Source organism: Rhinichthys klamathensis, unplaced genomic scaffold, assembly GCF_029890125.1.
Source record: "Rhinichthys klamathensis goyatoka isolate OS25496 unplaced genomic scaffold, OSU_Roscu_1.1 h1tg000101l_1, whole genome shotgun sequence".
NCBI lineage: Eukaryota > Metazoa > Chordata > Actinopteri > Cypriniformes > Leuciscidae > Rhinichthys > Rhinichthys klamathensis.
In genome coordinates, this window is record NW_026606640.1 from 28,004 (window position 1) to 46,749 (window position 18,746).

The 18,746-nt window shown below is 37.0% G+C and overlaps 1 protein-coding gene across 1 annotated transcript; it reads right to left on the reverse strand.

Moving 5' to 3' along the window:
• Positions 1-339: 339 nt before the first annotated feature.
• On the reverse strand, positions 340-3,781 carry noxo1b (NADPH oxidase organizer 1b). Its single transcript, XM_056253021.1, has 8 exons — positions 3,657-3,781; positions 3,482-3,562; positions 3,326-3,398; positions 2,735-2,918; positions 2,363-2,571; positions 2,159-2,275; positions 1,955-2,072; positions 340-1,295 (listed from the first exon to the last, which is right to left on the reverse strand). The coding sequence occupies exons 1-8, from the start codon at positions 3,720-3,722 to the stop codon at positions 734-736; spliced, it is 1,410 nt and encodes a 469-aa protein (XP_056108996.1). The 5' UTR covers positions 3,723-3,781; the 3' UTR covers positions 340-733.
• Positions 3,782-18,746: the final 14,965 nt, after the last annotated feature.

Sequence of the window (18,746 nt, forward strand, 5' to 3'; positions counted from 1 at the left end):
TTAATGTGCACAGGTGATTCATGTGAAGCTCATTATTTAAGGAATGTTTGAGTGCTGTCAAAGAAGGTGCTGTGGGAGTCTTTAGGCTGCATTTACACTGCAAGTCTTAATGCTCAGAGCCGATTTTTTTACACGTCTTTTCTACACTAGTTTCTGCAGCAATCCGTGTTTTATGGTCTGGAAATGATTCACATCTTTAGAGCTTGCTTCTGTATTGTGTTTGACAGTTTTCTATATATACTTCTATATGTATATGCTTTGTGTGTGCATGCGAATATGTCTGTATATATTAAATTACCACATTCAATGAAACATCCCATGACATCAGAATCATTAAAATGCAGTCAAAACATTTATTGAAACATATGCAAGTATACAAGCAAAGGTCCAACAATTTTTTTCCAGTATGGAATACTATTAACTTCAAGACAAAAATATAACAGTCTGAATATAAGGTTAATGAAAAAATATATATATATACTGAAAAAACATTCCTTTAAATATGTACACTGTAACTACCATAACAGGTTATGTAGAATACAAATGATTCATTTGAGATATAATTAATATAGCTCCAAAAATGATCACAAGGAGATTATAATGGACCCAGATTAATATTGTTGTTTTACGTTAAGACTCAAAGGTGACGAAAAATAGGTATAAAGTCTCTCATTATCATTTGCACCCATACGCTCTCTCACTCCTTTCAAGGTCTACCTCCATCTACCAGGATTTATCTTTCAGGGGCAAGGCGTGCAGATGTTGCCAGAGCAACTTTACGGGTGTAGGTCGTGCAGCGGCGTAGGATCTCCTGAGTTTGTGGTCGGGGTGGTATCCTGGGAGCTCCCACTCCTTTCATAGGGTGGCCAGTGTCTGAGCTGATGGGGCTGGACTGGCCACTGGACATACCACTATCAATGCTGTCTGGCTCTTTATCCTGCTGTCTCAGGCCCTCTTCCCCCTCTGAGCTGGACATGCTTGGGCTCACGGAGGTGGTGTCTGAGGAACTGAAGCTGAAGTCGGTTCCATCATCGCTGAAGCTGCCAGACTCCTCGTGCTGTCCCGGATTGCTGTTCTGGCTCTGGGGCTCTGATAGCATTTCCAGAGAGCTGGAGCTGAGGAAACTATTCATTCTGTTTCGTGAGTGAACCCGAGGCTCCACTTTTAAAGAGTTGTTGGCGGACAGGTTGATAGCAGAGCTGTGAAGTTTCCTTTGAAGAGTCTGAAGGCCAAAGCTGGGGCTGCTGTAGAGCTTCAGGTACATGGAGGGCACATAGCCTGCCTTTCTGTTGTATCTGCACAGGGAATACAAGCTTAAGGTTAAGTTTTGTATGGGACAGACACATCATATACATTTAGAAATAATAATTTATGCATTTAGAGATTTAAATATTAGTTTTGGGAGAAGTTATGACTCTATCTATCTATCTATCTATCTATCTATCTATCTATCTACTCACTACTGGTCAAAACTCAACACATTGGAACGATTTCTATAGGATCATGTAAAAATGAAGAAATGGCATGTAGTTTTACCATCACAGAAATAAATTACATTTAAAAAATATATTAAAAGAGAAAACCATTTTCAAATTATATTAATATTTATGTATTTATAACTGTATTTTTTTTTTAAATAATGGCCGACTGACTGTATATTATGCTTATTGCAAAGCTTCTTGCCAAATAAATTGATAAATGGATATGAAATATAGATTTAAGTTTGCATAAGATGTCAGAACCAAACAAAAGACATGCTATGTAGGAAATTAGTTGCTAGGGCAAGTCAATCATATAATTTAGCAGCCATTTTGCAGAATGTGGCAAATGGCCAATCAGATAATAATCTTCCACATACCTGTACATTGTGTCTATTGATACTGTACATCCATTTTAAAATAATTCCTATCATTCTCTGAATGTCAGTGCAATTGGAGCAAACAACTTCAATTACCTAACAAGCCACCAGCCATTATCAGACCTCTGTAACACCTCCACAATAGCGCCAATGCTCAGAGAGAGCTCGTCCTCTTTTTTAGATGTGTAACTTCTTGTTGCGCAGTACAGAGACACTAGGGGAACGAAAAAATGTTCAGCTAGCAAGGTTATCTTTGGAGATTCAATACGAAAGAACGTTTATGTAACAGCTGTATCTTACTTTCAAAAGTAGGTGAGTCAAACTCATCCTCGTCCTCTTCCTCCTCATCACATAATTCCAGGTAAGGAGCAGGAAACCAAGCTAGACGTTTATCCTCATTCTCGACAAGCCACCAACCTGATCACACCACATACATATATTAAGAAGCTGTAAGGATCTGCACTATGAACTTTAGTTCACTTTCTTAAGGGAGAAGAGACATACCTGCTTTGTCTTTGATGAGCACATCCAGTCTTTCATCCACAGCTACTTTAAAGGGCTTGTTCTTTGTATCTTTAGTCTCATACGGAGCCACACATCGATATGTCTTGGACACAAAAGGCTGGGTCACATTGCCATTGCTCAGACGTTTATTTGCCAAGTCAGGTCCTCTGTTGACAGTGGGGATGCTGTTTGATTGCAGAATCATCAAACTGCAGGGGGAAAAGAGCAGCTTTAACAGACAATTACAGCACAAACACATTCTGCCAATCAAAACAGACCAGAAATATGAAGTGAGCTATACTGTGTACATATTCTTGGAAATGCTGCAGTTACCTACTTATATGCTGCAGGGAAATAATCTACATGGCCTACCTGTTTTGGGTATATTCTGGTAGAAGCTCCTGCTCATTTGGCAGGAAAAACTGAATGACTTCTGTGGAATGTGACACAGTCGTGTCACACTGCAACAGGTTGGAACAGTAGCTCTCCAGATTCCTCAGACGGGACACTGACTTAGCCAGAGCTTTCAACTGAAACGATGGCATTATGCACCCAGCTGTAAACAACAGAAACCTCAATGAACAACAAAACAAATACATATGTTTCTCTCCAACATAAAATATTATAATGATTATTATAAGAACGATTATTTGAAAGGCTTTGCGCAATGTGAGCATCTATATGTAAAGTATGTAAATACAGGAATGTGTTACTACTTTATGTATTCTTTTATAGGTCAGGCTTAATGGGTTACAAAAAATGGGTTACACTTTATTTTAAGGTGTCATTGTTACAGAGTAATATTAAGTAACTACATGTAGGCTACTTACTAAAGGGTTAGTAGTACTAAAGTAATGTAACATATGTAACAAGGACACTGTAAAATAAAGTGTTACCAAAAAATTGCATTAGATGTTTCAACATTATGTACATTTTAATCACCTAAAAAGCTGTTAATCATACCTCCAAATCTGGGTAGCACTCTATCCTCTTTCCGAAATTGGTTTTCTACCGGAAACTTCTTTTTTAATTGCCTCTGTTGAAAAGAAATGTAAATTAAATAACGAATTTTTCACTTCTAGTAAGGATTTGTGCCAAGTAGTTGACTGTAAAACGTACATGGAGCGTTTTGAAGTCTCGGAGGGATCGGTACACTATCAGCTCACTCTGGTCTGACCATAGCACAGATGTCATGTATTTCTGTAACAAATCAAACAAACAATTATAATCATACGCTGCATTCAATAGCGTTGCCAGTATTTAAAGTTATCCTACGAATACATCATATTCTTACTTTGGACTTGTCCTTTTTCATTACTCCGATAAGACGGACATCGACAGGAAAGCGAGGGTCACTCATAGCTCTATGATGAACGAGATCACAGTAAGAAATCTCTCCTTCCTTGTTCTCTTTCAACATCACCAGCATCCTCATCATTTATAGCCTAGCCGAAAGCCATGGGCGTGTTGTTTAGCCTATCTCACGTGAATTGAGTGAGTGTGAAAGAGAAATCTGATAAGCAAAAAAAAAAAAAACGCTTATGCGCCTGCGGGCACGTGCGAAAGAGTGAGAGAAGTTAGGATGACAATAATTTGTCAGGAATGAAACGTCAGTGTTGTCTTCAAACCAATGTGGGGAAATTTATGACACAATTTTGTCAATGATAAAACGTCATTGTTGTCTGTGCTGAAGTTTATTACTTACAAGAAAACAAACAACACTAGCCTATCTATCTTCTATCTATCTATCTATCTATCTATCTATCTATCTATCTATCTATCTATCTATCTATCTATCTATCTATCTATCTATCTATCTATCTATCTATCTATCTATCTATCTATCTATCTAATCACTAAACCATAGATAGACTGTAAACAAAATAGGGTTAAACATAGCAATTCATTTAAAGGGTTAGTTCACCCAAAAATGAAAAATCTGTCAGTAGCCTAATTACTCACTCTCGAAAAAAAATGACTTTTCATCTTCGGAACACAAATTAAGATATTGTTGATGAACTCTGAGAGCTGGCTCACTCCTTTAGGCTTCTATTTAATTGCATCTGCCGGCCCAGAAAAGTTAGTAAAGACATCGTTACATGCTACGTTCACACCGGACGCGAATAGCGCGTCAAATTCGCGCCTACCGCGTCTAGTTATACGCTTGACCACTTTGAATCCATTCGCGCGTCAAGAGCGAAATTGACGCGCGTAAAAAAGTCATCGGTTCCCAACAGGGGGGTCGCGGCCCACAAGGGCGCCTCAGCGAGCTCTGTAGGGGGTCGCGTCATATTTTGAAATGTTTTGAGCAATGAGCATTAAATAAAAGTCCTTAACTTTAATGAGCGAGTTCTTCATGAATCCATTTTCAATCCGTGTTTTTGTCTTATCCTGAACCACTATGGTACACCTAATAAGTGTTTACATTGGGACTATTTTACACTGGTTTGGATCGCTGCCGCTGCGGAGTAGCCCAGTACCTGCGTGACTCGTCATAGACGTACCAAGGGGGTAATCCATCTGCCGGAAGTTGAAGCTGCCTCCGGAGGCCGCCATTGTAGCTGGCTATCACCTGCTGTTAGCATCCCATTGACTCCCATTCATTTTGGCATCACTTTGACAGCGAATAACTTTACATCTGAGGCGTCCAAAGACTCCATTTGTCCATTATTTATTTCTAAAGAAACACGACAATGTATAAAAGGCTCCATTACTTTGTATCTTACGTTATAGCCCCGTAGAAGCCATTCTTGTAAAAATAGGCTAACGATTGCGTCATAACCACGGGACGCTCTGTCGCACAGTAGAGAAATTACCGTATAGACAGAAGTAGAAGCTCGTAGGCAATCGTTTACTGTCTATGAGGCAATCGGGTGGACATGGAGGCATAAAGTCAAGGGAGAAGCCCATAGATAGAGAGTTCATAAAGCAACGGGACAAAATATTTCAACAACAGATTTGTTTCAGATTTCAATTCAGATTTGTCCCGGCACAGCTACTAGAAGGTCAGAACGGTTGCTCACGTGACAACTACGTCGTCAAGCTCAGTTTGAGCCTGCGCAGAACGCTTGGCTATCAGGAAGTGAGTGCCCATGTTGGGCTTCAACTCTCTCCGTTGAAATCAACTGGGTCGCTGTGTCCATTTCTTTTACTGTCTATGAGACGTACACAGAGAGAAGTAGTTCCGGCTACAATGTTCTTCCGAAAGACGCATTATTGAATAGATAACATTATTAAGACGCTTTTGGCTATAGCGCCAAAAGCGTAAAAAATAAAGCCTCACAAATAACTAAGTATTGAGACAGCAGTCATTTAGTAATAGCCTATATTCTTTCTTTTTTTTACCTACACACCACTGTGAATATTTTTGTTTTGGTATTTTTAAATAGGGCCAATATAGGCTTCTCCTAGGCTTACGTTTTTAAATTACAAAGGGCCTACTGATGTTTTTGTCATTGTATTTTCAATATTATAGGCTATTATTTGTGCATAAACATATCTGGTTATAGTAAACATACCGTTTGTTTGAAAACAACATATTTTGTCATCCTTGCTGCGAGCTTACAAGAGCGATAATATCATTAAATGTGAAGGGGGGCCCTAAAATATTTTCTTGGGAAAAAGGGGGTCCCAGACAAAAAAAGGTTGGGAACCACTGGTCTAAGTGACTACAGTGGCTCAACCTTTAAGTTATCAAGCAACGGGAATACTTTTTGTGCGCAAAAGAACCCAAAAAACTAAAATAACGACTTTATTCAACGATTAATTTTCTTCCGTGTGGGCCTCTGACCTTTCTTTTACTGTCTATGCCTCTGACATGAGTTCACGAGAGCGCCATGATGCATGTGCGAGATCTGAGAAGATCTCAGTAGTTGTTTTAAATCGTTGATTTTAAAATATCACAAATTAATATGTTTTTGCTAAAATCTGAGAGCTTTCTGTCCCTACCACTTTGACGCTTCAAAAAGTTCATAAAGAGATCATAAAACTAATCCTGATATGAATTGAGCGGCTTAGTCCAAATTGTCTGAAGAGACACGATCGCTTTATATGATTGAATTTAGGCTTTTCATAAAAATTCATCAACTCTCACATCAGTTGTGTAAACAGAAGGTCAAGCATGTTCGGTTCAACGAGGTTCATTCTCGTGTACGCAGCACGTTTGAGCTTCCGCAAGAGGTTTGTTCTTCCAAGTCAAGCAGGTTTGGTTGAGCTTGTGTTTATGTTCGCTGAACAATGTTTATATGCGGATAAAAGCCTAAATTAAATCTGTTTATCATATAAAGCGATTGAGTCTTTTCAGAAAATTTGGACTAAACCACTCAATTCATGTGGATTAGCTTTACGATCTCTTTATGAACTTTTTAAAGCATCAAAGTGGTATTTGCGAAGCTGTCAATGGAGGGACAGAAATCTCTCAGATTTCATCAAAAGATCTTCATTTGTGTTCAGAAGGTGAACAAAAGTCTTACGGATTTAGAACGACATGAGGGTGAATTGAAAGAATGAATTTGAATTTTTGGGTGTACTATCCCTTTAAGAACTATGGCCAACTAGCAGTTAGTCAGGGGTAATCAGTCTTACTTTTCAGTATCAAATTAAAACCTATCTACATTTTTATGTACCTGACTTAAAACATTTAAGAACAGTCTTAAAGAAAAAGATTGGATGACTAACTTAGTCTTAGCGGTTTAAGGAGTACTTTTCCTGTAAGGAATAATGACTTTTCATCAAAACAACCAAAGTGAGCAGTTCATTCAGGCCTGTCATCCTTTAGTAATTTTCCCATGATGACCTGGTGGTTTTGTGGGGGTGGGCAGGCTAAGTGGGGCTCACAGGTGTGTCTTCAAACTGAGGGTGATGAGAGGGCAGACAGCTGGAACATTGATCTGAAGCTGCTGGCGTCACACTGGCCTTGAAGAACCGCCAAAACTCCTCAGCAGAATCATCTCAAGGTCATCAGCAGTGAGGGTTTGTCATGCCTCATGCATGCACACATCATCACCTGGAAAAGGAGCCCAAGCGCACGTTTTGCCTGTCCGGATGAAGGCACCAAAACACGTGCTTTTCATGCACCACCCACTGAACCGGGGCAAAACGAGAGAAAATATGTGTCCACAGACTTGATCTGGAGCCAGCTGCAGTAATGAACAATATGACCACTTGGAAAATACCCTAAAGAAAGTCCCTTATAAAAGTTGCCAAAATATTTCTAAAATACGACTGAAATAGTTTTCCAATTTATGTTGCTTAATTCATTTTTTTTTTGTCATGTTAAAAACAGTAATAGTACATTAAAGCATAATTTTATATATTTTTCACTACAATACATTTATTTTTCTTGCCATGTGAATATGAGCATGACCTAAAAGATATTTTGTTGATTGGTCAATATAATCAAGACACTTCTGCTCATAATAGCTAATAGCTGAGATGTGCACATTTGCATTCGATTTGCAAATAGATTTAAAAGACGTTGTGACAAAGTGCCTTTGTTTCATTAATGAGACTAACTTAAAAAAAGAATAATCAATAGTCAATGCTTGTTTTTCTTTCTTTCTGTGTTGATAAAAAAAATGCCTTTAACTTCCACCAGATTTTTTTTTTTTAGTTTTGTTTAGCTTTCAGGAGGCCGATAATATGTTGCAACAGATTACTTTGATAAAAAAAAAAAAAAAAATCATATTTTCCTTTTTAATATTGACATGCTTCTTTGTTAATTGATCAAGCAGACTTGCTGGAACATTATATTTTCAAGGAAACATGATCTTCAGTGTCACATGATCCTTCAGAAATCATTCTAATATGCTGATTTGCAGCTCAAGAAACATTTCTTATTATCACTGTTGAAAACGATGTTGTGCTTTCTTATTATTGTGGAAACCATCATACTTTACCATTTACAAGTAGGGGTATGTAAGATCTTTTTTTTAAAATAAAAATTAATAATTCTATTCAACAATGATGCATTAAGTTGATTTGAAGTGACAGTAAAGACATTTATAATGTTACAAAAGATTTCTACTTTCTATTTATCTGAGCCACAATACAATTGTAAGACAAACCGAGTTTAATGGTCATTTAAAATGTCATCATATGGATCACATAATTCAGGAGCCTTCAAATGCCTCAGGTCTCATTCACAATAATGTATGACAACACTCAAGCTGCAAGCATCTAAATTGGGTGGTTGCATATTTACTGCTGAGAATGAACAAGGAAGAAGCTTTCCACATTTGTTTTTCTAAACTAAAGTACTATGTGCAAACTTTCATGCTCCTGGGAAAAGCATTTATATCACATCCGTCCATCCTTTTATCAATCTCTCTAAATTAAAAAACTTCATGTATTAAGTGTCTGCTGATACACAACAAAGCTGCCAGTCAGTCGTATTCTGAGATTTCTCTGTAATAACAGTTTTGGGTGTGTGGGTGTATCTTTAAAGAAAGAGCAACTTGGGTGACTTTGGACAATAGCTTTTTGTGCATCTAGGTTGTGCAACATGGTTTTATTTATTATAAAATACTTCATTATAGTAGCTTTGAACTTCCTTTATAGTAAAAGTTAACAACACTGTTACTTAACAATGCCCTGCTTTGTGACTATGCCAAGTCTCATTACATTAACAAAATATCAACATACTCTTTATTGAAAGCATGTCAAAGAAACAAAGAAAAAAACTCACCACACTTATCTGTTTCGCTTTAACTCAAATTGACATATTGATGCTGCATGCATAGTTTCTTTCCTCTAGAGGATGTTAAGGTTAAATAAATGTTGGCTTGTCAGCATGATTGATTATTCAGGATATACTTATTTTTTGTCCATTATGCAAAGATGATTAAAAGAAAAGGCTGGAACGTTTCGTCCTTAGTGTTATTTGAGCAACATTTCTTTGTGTGAATACAGTAATTGTGACCAATGCAGTGAAAGCAGGTCACATCAAGTGCCCATATGCAGGTTCAAGTCATGATATCAGGATGCTCATTTTCAATAATTAGCATATTACAAAATTACAGTATTTAAGACACAGCTATTTGTCATGGGTACATGGCTAGTACACACGAGCACAACGAAGATGATAAATCCAAACAGGCTGTAATAAATCCACAATGATCCAAATAAAGATAAGCATCCACAACCAAGGCTTGACAAAAACAATACCTGGCAATGAAAAACAACAAAGCATAAACTTAAGTATGTGATACGTGCACAGCTGAACACAATGAGTGATCAAATTAACATCCAATGACAACAAACTAAACAAGAGAAGACGGAGCAAACTGAAACCGTAAAATTCAAACTCCATGTGATGTGTATGAGTGAAAATATTTAGAAAAATAAAGTGACAATATTCAGCAGCTAATTTTCAAAGAAGGTTTTATTGGCTTGCTTGAATATGTTTTAGTCCATGCACACCATGTGCACTATTCCACATTTACAATCAGACCTCAGTCTCAAGTTTACCATTAGGTTGGGTCTTCAAAAAACAGGCCATAAACATGGAGTCAGTTTCTTGGATATGACAAAAGCTCTTCCTGTAACGAGAAATATAATTTATTCTTTTTCCTTGTTTGAGCACAATAAAGATTACTTACTCGCCCCTTCCAGCACTACTTCTTTTAATCTCCTTGCCAAAGCATTCACCGGTTTATTATACAACAGTCATAAATATATCTATTTAATTATGCTTTTGGAATCTATTGATTGCTGCAGACTGCAGTCATTAATTTACTTCCAACAGATGGTTTACTGTTCTTATTTATTCATTCACAGTTCTCAATGTTTTATGAGTCAAGGGCAAGTTTGTTTTTATGAGTCATGGGCAAACTTCTTTGACAAGTTTGATGCTTAATTGATCAAGGTCATGCCAAGAGTTTAGTTCTACCAGAAAGACTCGGGAGAATAAATACTGTAACAATAAATACATTTATTGATAGCCCAGCAAGCAATAAAGTTCTTTGGCGTAGGCCCCGTCCATAGCTCGCAATCCGAGGGTCCGGACTCTGCATTTCCTGCCTGAAGACGAAGGCAGGGGCGCAGCCGACCCCCTGTGAGGTCAGGGACCATCCTGGTGGTGGTGGGGAGGATGGAGGGGAAGGGACCATCCTGGTGGTGGTGGGGAGGATGGAGGTGAATGAAAGCGTCAGCATCTGCGAACTCAAACATGTGTAAGTACTGGTCTTTTATACCGCAAGTATTAGACACGATTGGATAGATGAGAAGGTAATAAGTGACGTAGCAATTGAGTCTTCCTGGCAGAACTTAACGCTAAAGCTTCCATTTTACTCTGTTATTTTCACCTAAATATTGGGCCTATTTGTTCTCTCAAAATTTCCATCCTATAGACCAGGGATGGGCAACTTCAGTCCTGGGCCATTGTCCTAGGGGCAGTTTACACCTGGCCACTTCATGCGTTTTCTGTGATCGGATAGCTATCCGATCATCAAAAGACCAGGTGTAAATGCCCTCCAAAACGCATTCGAGACGGATTTGAATCCGATTGCTCAAACCACATCAGGAGGTGGTCTTGGCTGCATTCCAGACGAAACTGGACAAGTGTAAATGCATCTGGTTGTTGAAAATGTTTTAAATTTTACTCCTCCCAAAAATGCTAAAAAATAAACGCGTGAGAGCGTGTTATAGGCTATATGTCATGTTATAGTCAGATATGACGGCGCTACTGCGACACGCATCACCTCAGATGAGCAGCTGAGCGTCTATTCATCAAGCCAACGCGCCGCAAACGTTATCGCAAATCAAAGTGTAAGTAAGTTGCAGACGCTTAACACACAATCATCTTCATTAAAAGTAAAGAAACGAAACGATCTTACCAGTTCTGTTAACGCTCTCTTGATTTTGAAATTAGCTGATGATCAATAAAACGCTGCAATATCTGTTGCTTTCGGTGACGTGCACTCCATTAAATCTGCAGCGGGAATTGAAGATCGGATTTATATACGTTTATTATACAACAGTCATAAATATATCTATTTAATCTGGGAAAACCCAGACAACTTCCGGCAAATTTAGATTTGTTCTGAAAGTTAGTCTGGCAAAGAGCTCATTCAAGCCCATTTCCAATCCGTCGAAATCGCGGCACCAATCAGAACGTTGGGGCAGGCTTTACACGATGACGACAGCGCTGGGATTTTGAAGCAGATTTTGTAGCCTACATGGATGTCGCCGTCGAACATCACTCGTTCGAATCAGCTATCCCGTCTGTTTTAAGCGATTTGAACGTTTCCCTTTTGTTAAAAACCGAGCAAAGAACAACACTCTGAGATGTTTCTCCACCGCTCTGCATACGTCATCTCCATCGCTCTGATTGGTTTTAGGTCTATACGCGACGTCCGTTGGTGACGCCCCTCTGGAAATGATGACGCTTTGCCAGACCTTTGCCATAACTCAGTTACAACTGAGAATGGTCTGGTTTTAACCAGGCTAGCTAAACTCTGTATAGTAGGATAGTGGCCCTCCAGGACCGATGTAGCCCCGCCCCTTTTCAACGCTGTGCTCGTTCGGACTGTATTTTCACACCGATCTCGCGTATTTATGAATGAACGGCTCGTTTTAAAATCTTCCCGGTCTACTGACATTTGTTAAGACATCTGCATTAAACATTACAATCCTCATGATAACTTTAGTTAACTTTACATTAAGTAGGCCTAAATCCACTTTAAAAGCTAGTTACTCCTGGACAGCAATGCCATAGAAATATACAGAGCGACCGCAAAAACGGAAGTTCAAAGACAATATTCTAAAGATGGTGGCCCCCTCGTTTCTGTGGCGCACAAGGTCTATAAAGCAACGATACCTTAAACATGAATTCATTTAAGGTACTTTCCTGTTATCCGGACCCCACGATGGCCTACCCCTAACCCCGCCCCTAAACCTACCCGTCACTGGGGTTAAGACCAATCAGGGACGATGGCCTACCCCTAACCCCGCCCATGGTATATGGTGGGGTCCGGATAACAGGAAAGTACCTAATTGAACGTTTCCTTCACAATCAATCTTCTATTTGGAGTATAATCCCAAGATATAATTTTTCTCAATTAGGAGGTATACATTTTCTTTTAAAGTGCAAATATTCAATTAGTAAACTTACTGTCAAACTTTCCAATTATCATCAGCAGATGCTTATGGCTTGGAAACTTATTTACAAGCATAATTTCTCGCCACACAATTTTTTAATTTGGAACAACTGTAATATTCTTCATAAGAGGAAATCTTTATTTCTTGAAAACTGGTTCAATAATGGAGTGATGTTAGTAAACCAGCTATTTGATAGTGTAGGTAATTTATTTAATTATTCCGATTTTGTTTCAGGATACCAATAGGCTATATGCACGCATAAGTTCCGCAGTTGACGCAAGGCTGCTCTTCAGTTTCCGGTTGGGGAGATTTAAAGCGGAGGAAAACCGAGGAAAACGGGATTATGGCAGAGTCTTCAAAATTTACTGTCCTCTCGTCTTTGAAACGAAACTTTAATACGTTTAGATGTAATTTTATATATAGTTATGTTTATTTAATATAATAAACAAAGAAGCATAAACAAAATGAGGGGTGTCTGCTTTGTCTGTTTTTGTGACTAACGTTTCTTTAGTAAAGCAATAGAGTATAAAAACCAATATAAATTCTCGGTGTAGCATTGGACTCTACGATCGGCGGAAGTAATCCAGCATCCTTAGACCTTCACCGGAAATACCGCCGTGCATAGAGCCCATTCCCAGTATCTAGTAAAGAAAGGGCATCTCTTTGGAAATCTGAATGCTGTTTAGAAACAATAATAGTGCCATAGTGACTTCTGTCTCTCCCCCTAGCCCTGAATCCACTGTGGTTGGTTCTATTTGTTTTTCAATACATAAATCCAATTATAAAATTAGGTCATTATTTTTGGACCCTGTTTTCTTCAATTCCTTCCTCCATTTCTTATTGGAATAACCTTTTTGATGATATTAAATTGTCATATATTTGGTCACTTCCTCAGAAATTCTTTCTAACAAATAAAGTTAAAGAAATATCCAATAAAATTATTCAAAGATTTTATCCAGTTAAATACTTTTTAAAGAAATTTAGAAATGATATTGATACTTCCTGCTCTTTTTGTGAAGCCTCCTCTGAAACTGTTGATCATTTGTTTTGGGAATGTCTTTTTACTCGGTCTTTCTGGAACAATATTGATGCTCTGATTGTCCAAAAGGTTTTTTGTAACTTTTCTTTATCATATAGACACATTCTTTTTGGGTTTTATGTCAAAGACAAGAATCTAATTAATGCATGTTTTTGTATAAACCTTCTTTTATATATTGGAAAGTTTCATATCCATAAATGTAAATATATGAAAAGTAAACCCCACTAGCTTTTTCAAAGAAGAATTGAAGATGTATTTAAATACAATTTCAACTTCTGTTAACAAGTAAGCAATGAAAACATCCAGAATTTGTGCCATGTTTTTCTTTTTGTGCCCTCTTCTTTTTTGTTTTCTTTCTTCTCTTACTCTCCTTTTCTTTTTAGACTATTGTTGAATAGATTTAAATTTCTTTCACATTTCCTCTCTTAATGTATTCTGAACCATAATTTCTCTTTTGTTTTGAAAGATTGTTTATATTTCTTGTATGTATCGACTTGTTCTGTTTGTTAATATTGCAAAAAAAAAAAAAAAAAAAAAAGGTCTATAAAGCAGAGGAATTAGAATTGAAATTGAAATTATGATCTTTTTCTTGCTTTTATAGAAATTAATTTCATGCCGCACAACCTTCAACACCTTTGGCTGTGATATCCATAATACAACATTAATTTCCTTATTGCTTAATGGTTAACATGTTAAAAAAGTACACAAAATTTCAGTAAGCTAATTCATTAAAATTTGGCATCTTTCCGCATGAAGATGAAGCAAAAAATAATAATATAGCTGGAACGCTGTATTGACCAATGAGAATCAAGGACTGGAATCATTTTAAAAACATCATTGTTGTGCTGTTTTAATACAGAGTTAAAGCCTGAACACACCAAGATTCGAATTAGATCTCATAGAATTAGAATGATTATTAAAACTGTATGGTTATAGTAATCGTTCATGGTGTGATCTGCCCTTTACAGTTCATTTACAGTGCAACAGTGTAAAAAGTGTAACATACAATTGTAACCTTAGAGCTATTTCTACCTGATTCTACCTGATGTTGGTATGAATTGATGTATTTAGTTTGTTTCAGTGATGTTAAATAATATATACTTGTTGAATAAAACTAGTTTTTTTTCAGTAACTAATGAGCAAATTCTTGTGTAAGCAAATAGTAGAATTACTGTAAGGTCCAATCATGCCATAATAATATTGACTAAAGTAGAGCTCTGTGATGATGAACCTGGTCAATGATATCATCACTAGAGTGCCAGCCTAGTGCTATTTGGAATTTATTTGGTGTGCTGTTTGCAGGAATAGTTTAGTAGGTATAGTATGTTGATAATGAATATGTGGAGGTACAATTCCAACATTAAGTGTTTAACTTGTTAATGTTTTGATTGATGACTGAGAGCCATTGTTTGTTTTATTTTATTTCTTTATTGTACACATGTACAGATTATAGCACATGAATGATCTACCTGTTTTGATCCAGGGTTATGGAGGTGGGTTCTGGTAGTGCGCATAGCCAGAACGTACCATGTTTCAAGATGGAGAGAGACATTTGTGTTATGAGGAGTTAAATGTGTGAGTTTTTGGTTGTATGTTATGTATGTTTGTATTATGATTATTGTGTGTCTGAATGAGTTCATGAACATTAGTTATATTTATGTGCCAATGTTTGGCTGTGGAAATCAGTGAGTGTTATGGGGAAAGGTTTCACCCCATGGCAATGGTTCGTCCCACTAGGTGTTTGGCGGGAAACTTAGGTATTTAATCCTTTGTCTGATCAGGATTAGGAAAAAGGTGGCATCCTGTGGATACTATGCCAATGATGGAACATGTTTGAGGCCTCTTGACAACACGCTACATGACAAGCTCTGCAAAGGGGTTGACCAATAGAGCTGATAGCAATGGTTAGTCAAGTTTAATTCCTGGGTATTCTGAATGCCTCAGCTGAACAGCTATTTTAATCCTCTTATGACTAATTATAGAAGGTAGACGTGTAGCTATCGATCATATTTATGTCCCTATTACATTTTGCTTTCCTGGTACATAACTGTTGAACAATAAGTGAAAAACTAGTTTCAATGAAAGCGTAGTTGTGTAACATACTAAACACAGAAATGTTATGCTCTCCTCCCCAACCCCTCCCAAACAGCTATTTTAAGAGGACAAATGGCTTTACATCTGTTTAAATTCATTAATTTATCATTGCTGCATAAACATTTTTCATTGACTGCAGTATATAGTATAGGTGAGTATGCATGCTGAACCAAAACATTTCTTGAAAATAAAAATACAATAAAAAATGAAAGTATTATATACCCCAGTCTCAGATTTGATGCTGACAACTTGAGAGACAATTGTCAGAAGACTTCACTAAAAGTTACAAAGTTGGGGTTTAAATGACACCAATTAATATTCAGTAATAATATTACTGATTTAACTGCACTGACACGTTCGAATGAGAACAACATTTTAACTGAATATAGCTGGATAATGACACAAATTTGCAACATTGACAATGGACACTGAACTGACTTGAGTTGAATAATGACACTGTTGCCTTCTGTAGTGCTGCTGATCTGCCTTATTATGGCTTATTGCTTAATAACAATGAACAATGTCACAAAACATACCTAAAAATGCAATTTCTTTCACTTTAACTATATAAGATAAAAATAAAAGATTATTACTTGAATTAAAGTTTGATTGATTATAAGAATCGCGAGAACAGCTAGATCAGGCATACTACTGGGGTCCTAGCAGGGACTTATCACTTTGCTGGGAGCCTGGGACTCAACACTTCACCACACCGGAGCAGACTGTGTGCGCTGCGGCGGTTCAAGTGACACTAACGTGAAACCAGACTTCATTCGCCCCAATGGAAAGCATATTTACACTGTCTGAATCGTTCCATATCCCCTATAGGGCACTATATGTGCCATTCACTATGTAGAAAATAGTCAATGTGTGAACAAGTGACCGATTTTAGCTGCAGCTTCAGTGTCTATAGTGTAGGGGGCGGGACACTTTAGATTCTAGAGAGCATTTGATTGGACAGAAAATCTGATGAGAAGCTGAAGTACAGAGTGATGTCATCATCAAAATTGGCGGAAGTGAGAGACTGTAAGTTTTGAAAGCTTATTTCTTCTAAATGCAAATTTTGTCATTGTTTTGGAGCACACTATAACAGAAAGGCTAAGAGTCATACTAAAAGCCAATGTTGATATCATGGGGACTTAACCACTAGAATGTGGTAAGTCCTGTAAAGTGAGTTACCGGTAGTTAGTTTTTTTTAAAAATCAATCAAACATGACAGTTTTTACTTTCGATATGACAGTGTGATATACCACAGTTACTCACCTCTGTCAAGCACTTTAACCTGTATCCACACAGGCCCTTCATAGTAACTGCTGAAATAGGACTGGTGCTCATCAAAACTGTGCTTGATTTTCTAATTCCCCATGGTAGCAGTTGTTTCTTCCAAAATATCATAGATGCAACAGATCCATACATCTATTCTTCATACCACTTCTCCTCTGCAGGGCCGTGGGAGGCCCAGAGCCTATCCCAGCATCTCAGGCCAAAAGCGAGGGCCAGATTACTATATATATATACAGTATATATATTGTACAATAAATGAATATTGGATCTCCATCATCAGTTTTTTTTAACCCCATTTGATGCGCAAGCTATGGATACCCCCTCTAATGCACAACATGGGTCTAAAAAGACCCGTATTCATTTCCTATGTTATTCATGCATTGCTCTGCATTTTTTTTGTTTCACCTTTTGAAATCACTTTATTTGAGCATTTTATATTTCATGATCTATAAATTTCATGATTTATGAATATTCAAAATATCTTGTTTTCAATTATCTCAAATTCATATTTGAATATTTCCTAGGTTTTGTGTAAATACATCAAGTTTACACACATGGGTCTAAAATGACCCATCTATGCAAGCGTGATAAAACAAAAGAATAAAGAAAACTTTTTGTTAAAATAACCATTGTCACAGTTGTTTAGATCAACACATTTACTGTAACACTTGAAATTTGTTGGCCACTTTGTCACGCATAACACACATATAACCGATAACACTGAAATTGAACTGTAGTGTAGTGCACCTGTAGGGGGATCTCCCCACCACCAATGTGCAGCATCCACCCGGATGATGCGACAGCAGCCATAGTGCACCAGAACGCCACCACACGACGGCTTATGTGACCGATAGCATTGATTTATGACCACAAATAAAAATTAATATGGAGGTACTGCCCAGGTAAGGTTTCTGCCCAACAGCGCCAATATATACTTGTATATATAATTTTCTATTGCAACTTTTATTTTGTTGACCTAGCTAACATTAGATAAAGTAAAATAAATAAAATATGTCGACCGCAAGCTAGCTAATAGTATTGGACATGTTTCTCTTTTGCACTAGTAATGGATTTCAAGGTCAAGGTAACCTTAGCCTAAATGTTCAAATTTTAGGCTATATCTGTCTTTCACAAAATATCAAATATTTTCTGTGACAAAAAATGTATTAAATAAAACTTACATGCATGAAATATACAAAAGCAGCCGTGTTGAATTGTGAAATGTGTGGCAGGTGAATAGTTTTCTGCAGTAAATATATTTATACTATTTATAAATATCAAAGGTTCCTATATGGGTCATTTTTGACCCATGTGTGTAAAATTGATGTAGAAATACAAAAACCGTGTTTGTTTATAAAGTAAGAAAGGAAAAATAAAAATAATGATTTGTGGAAATCAAAAACAAGATATTTAATGAATACCTGGATTAATAAATGATAAAATACATTTCTTTCAAATATTCAGCAAAGAAACATGAATACGGGTCTTTTTAGACCCATGTTGCGCATTAGAAGGGTAGTGAAACAAAAACGATTTTTATTCGAAAAGTAAGACAGGAAAAATTTAAATAAGGATTTGTAATGATCTAAAACAAGTTAATTGAGGAATACCTGAAATACTGAATGATGAAATTAATTTCTTGCAAAGATACAGAAAATGAAAACTCAGTCGGGTCTATTTAGACCCATGTTGTGCATCAAAGGGTTAATAATGTCCTTTATTTGGTTAAATTTCATGTAGCCTATGCCTAAATACACTGTTCAAAAGTCAAAAAGTCCTCACCAAGGCTGCATTTATTTGCTCAAAAATACAGTAAAAACAGTAATATTGTGAAATATTACAGTTTTATAGAACTAATTTCTATATTCA

What these genes read in the sequence shown, in the direction of transcription:
- noxo1b (XM_056253021.1), bottom strand. Translation starts at nt 3,722, where the DNA reads ATGAGTGACCCTCGCTTTCCTGTCGATGTCCGTCTTATCGGAGTAATG. An exon ending in TGAAAAAGGACAAGTCCAAA is followed by an intron (nt 3,563 to 3,656) that starts GTAAGAATATGA and finishes GATTTGTTACAG; the next exon opens with AAATACATGACATCTGTGCT. An exon ending in GAGACTTCAAAACGCTCCAT is followed by an intron (nt 3,399 to 3,481) that starts GTACGTTTTACA and finishes TCTTTTCAACAG; the next exon opens with AGGCAATTAAAAAAGAAGTT.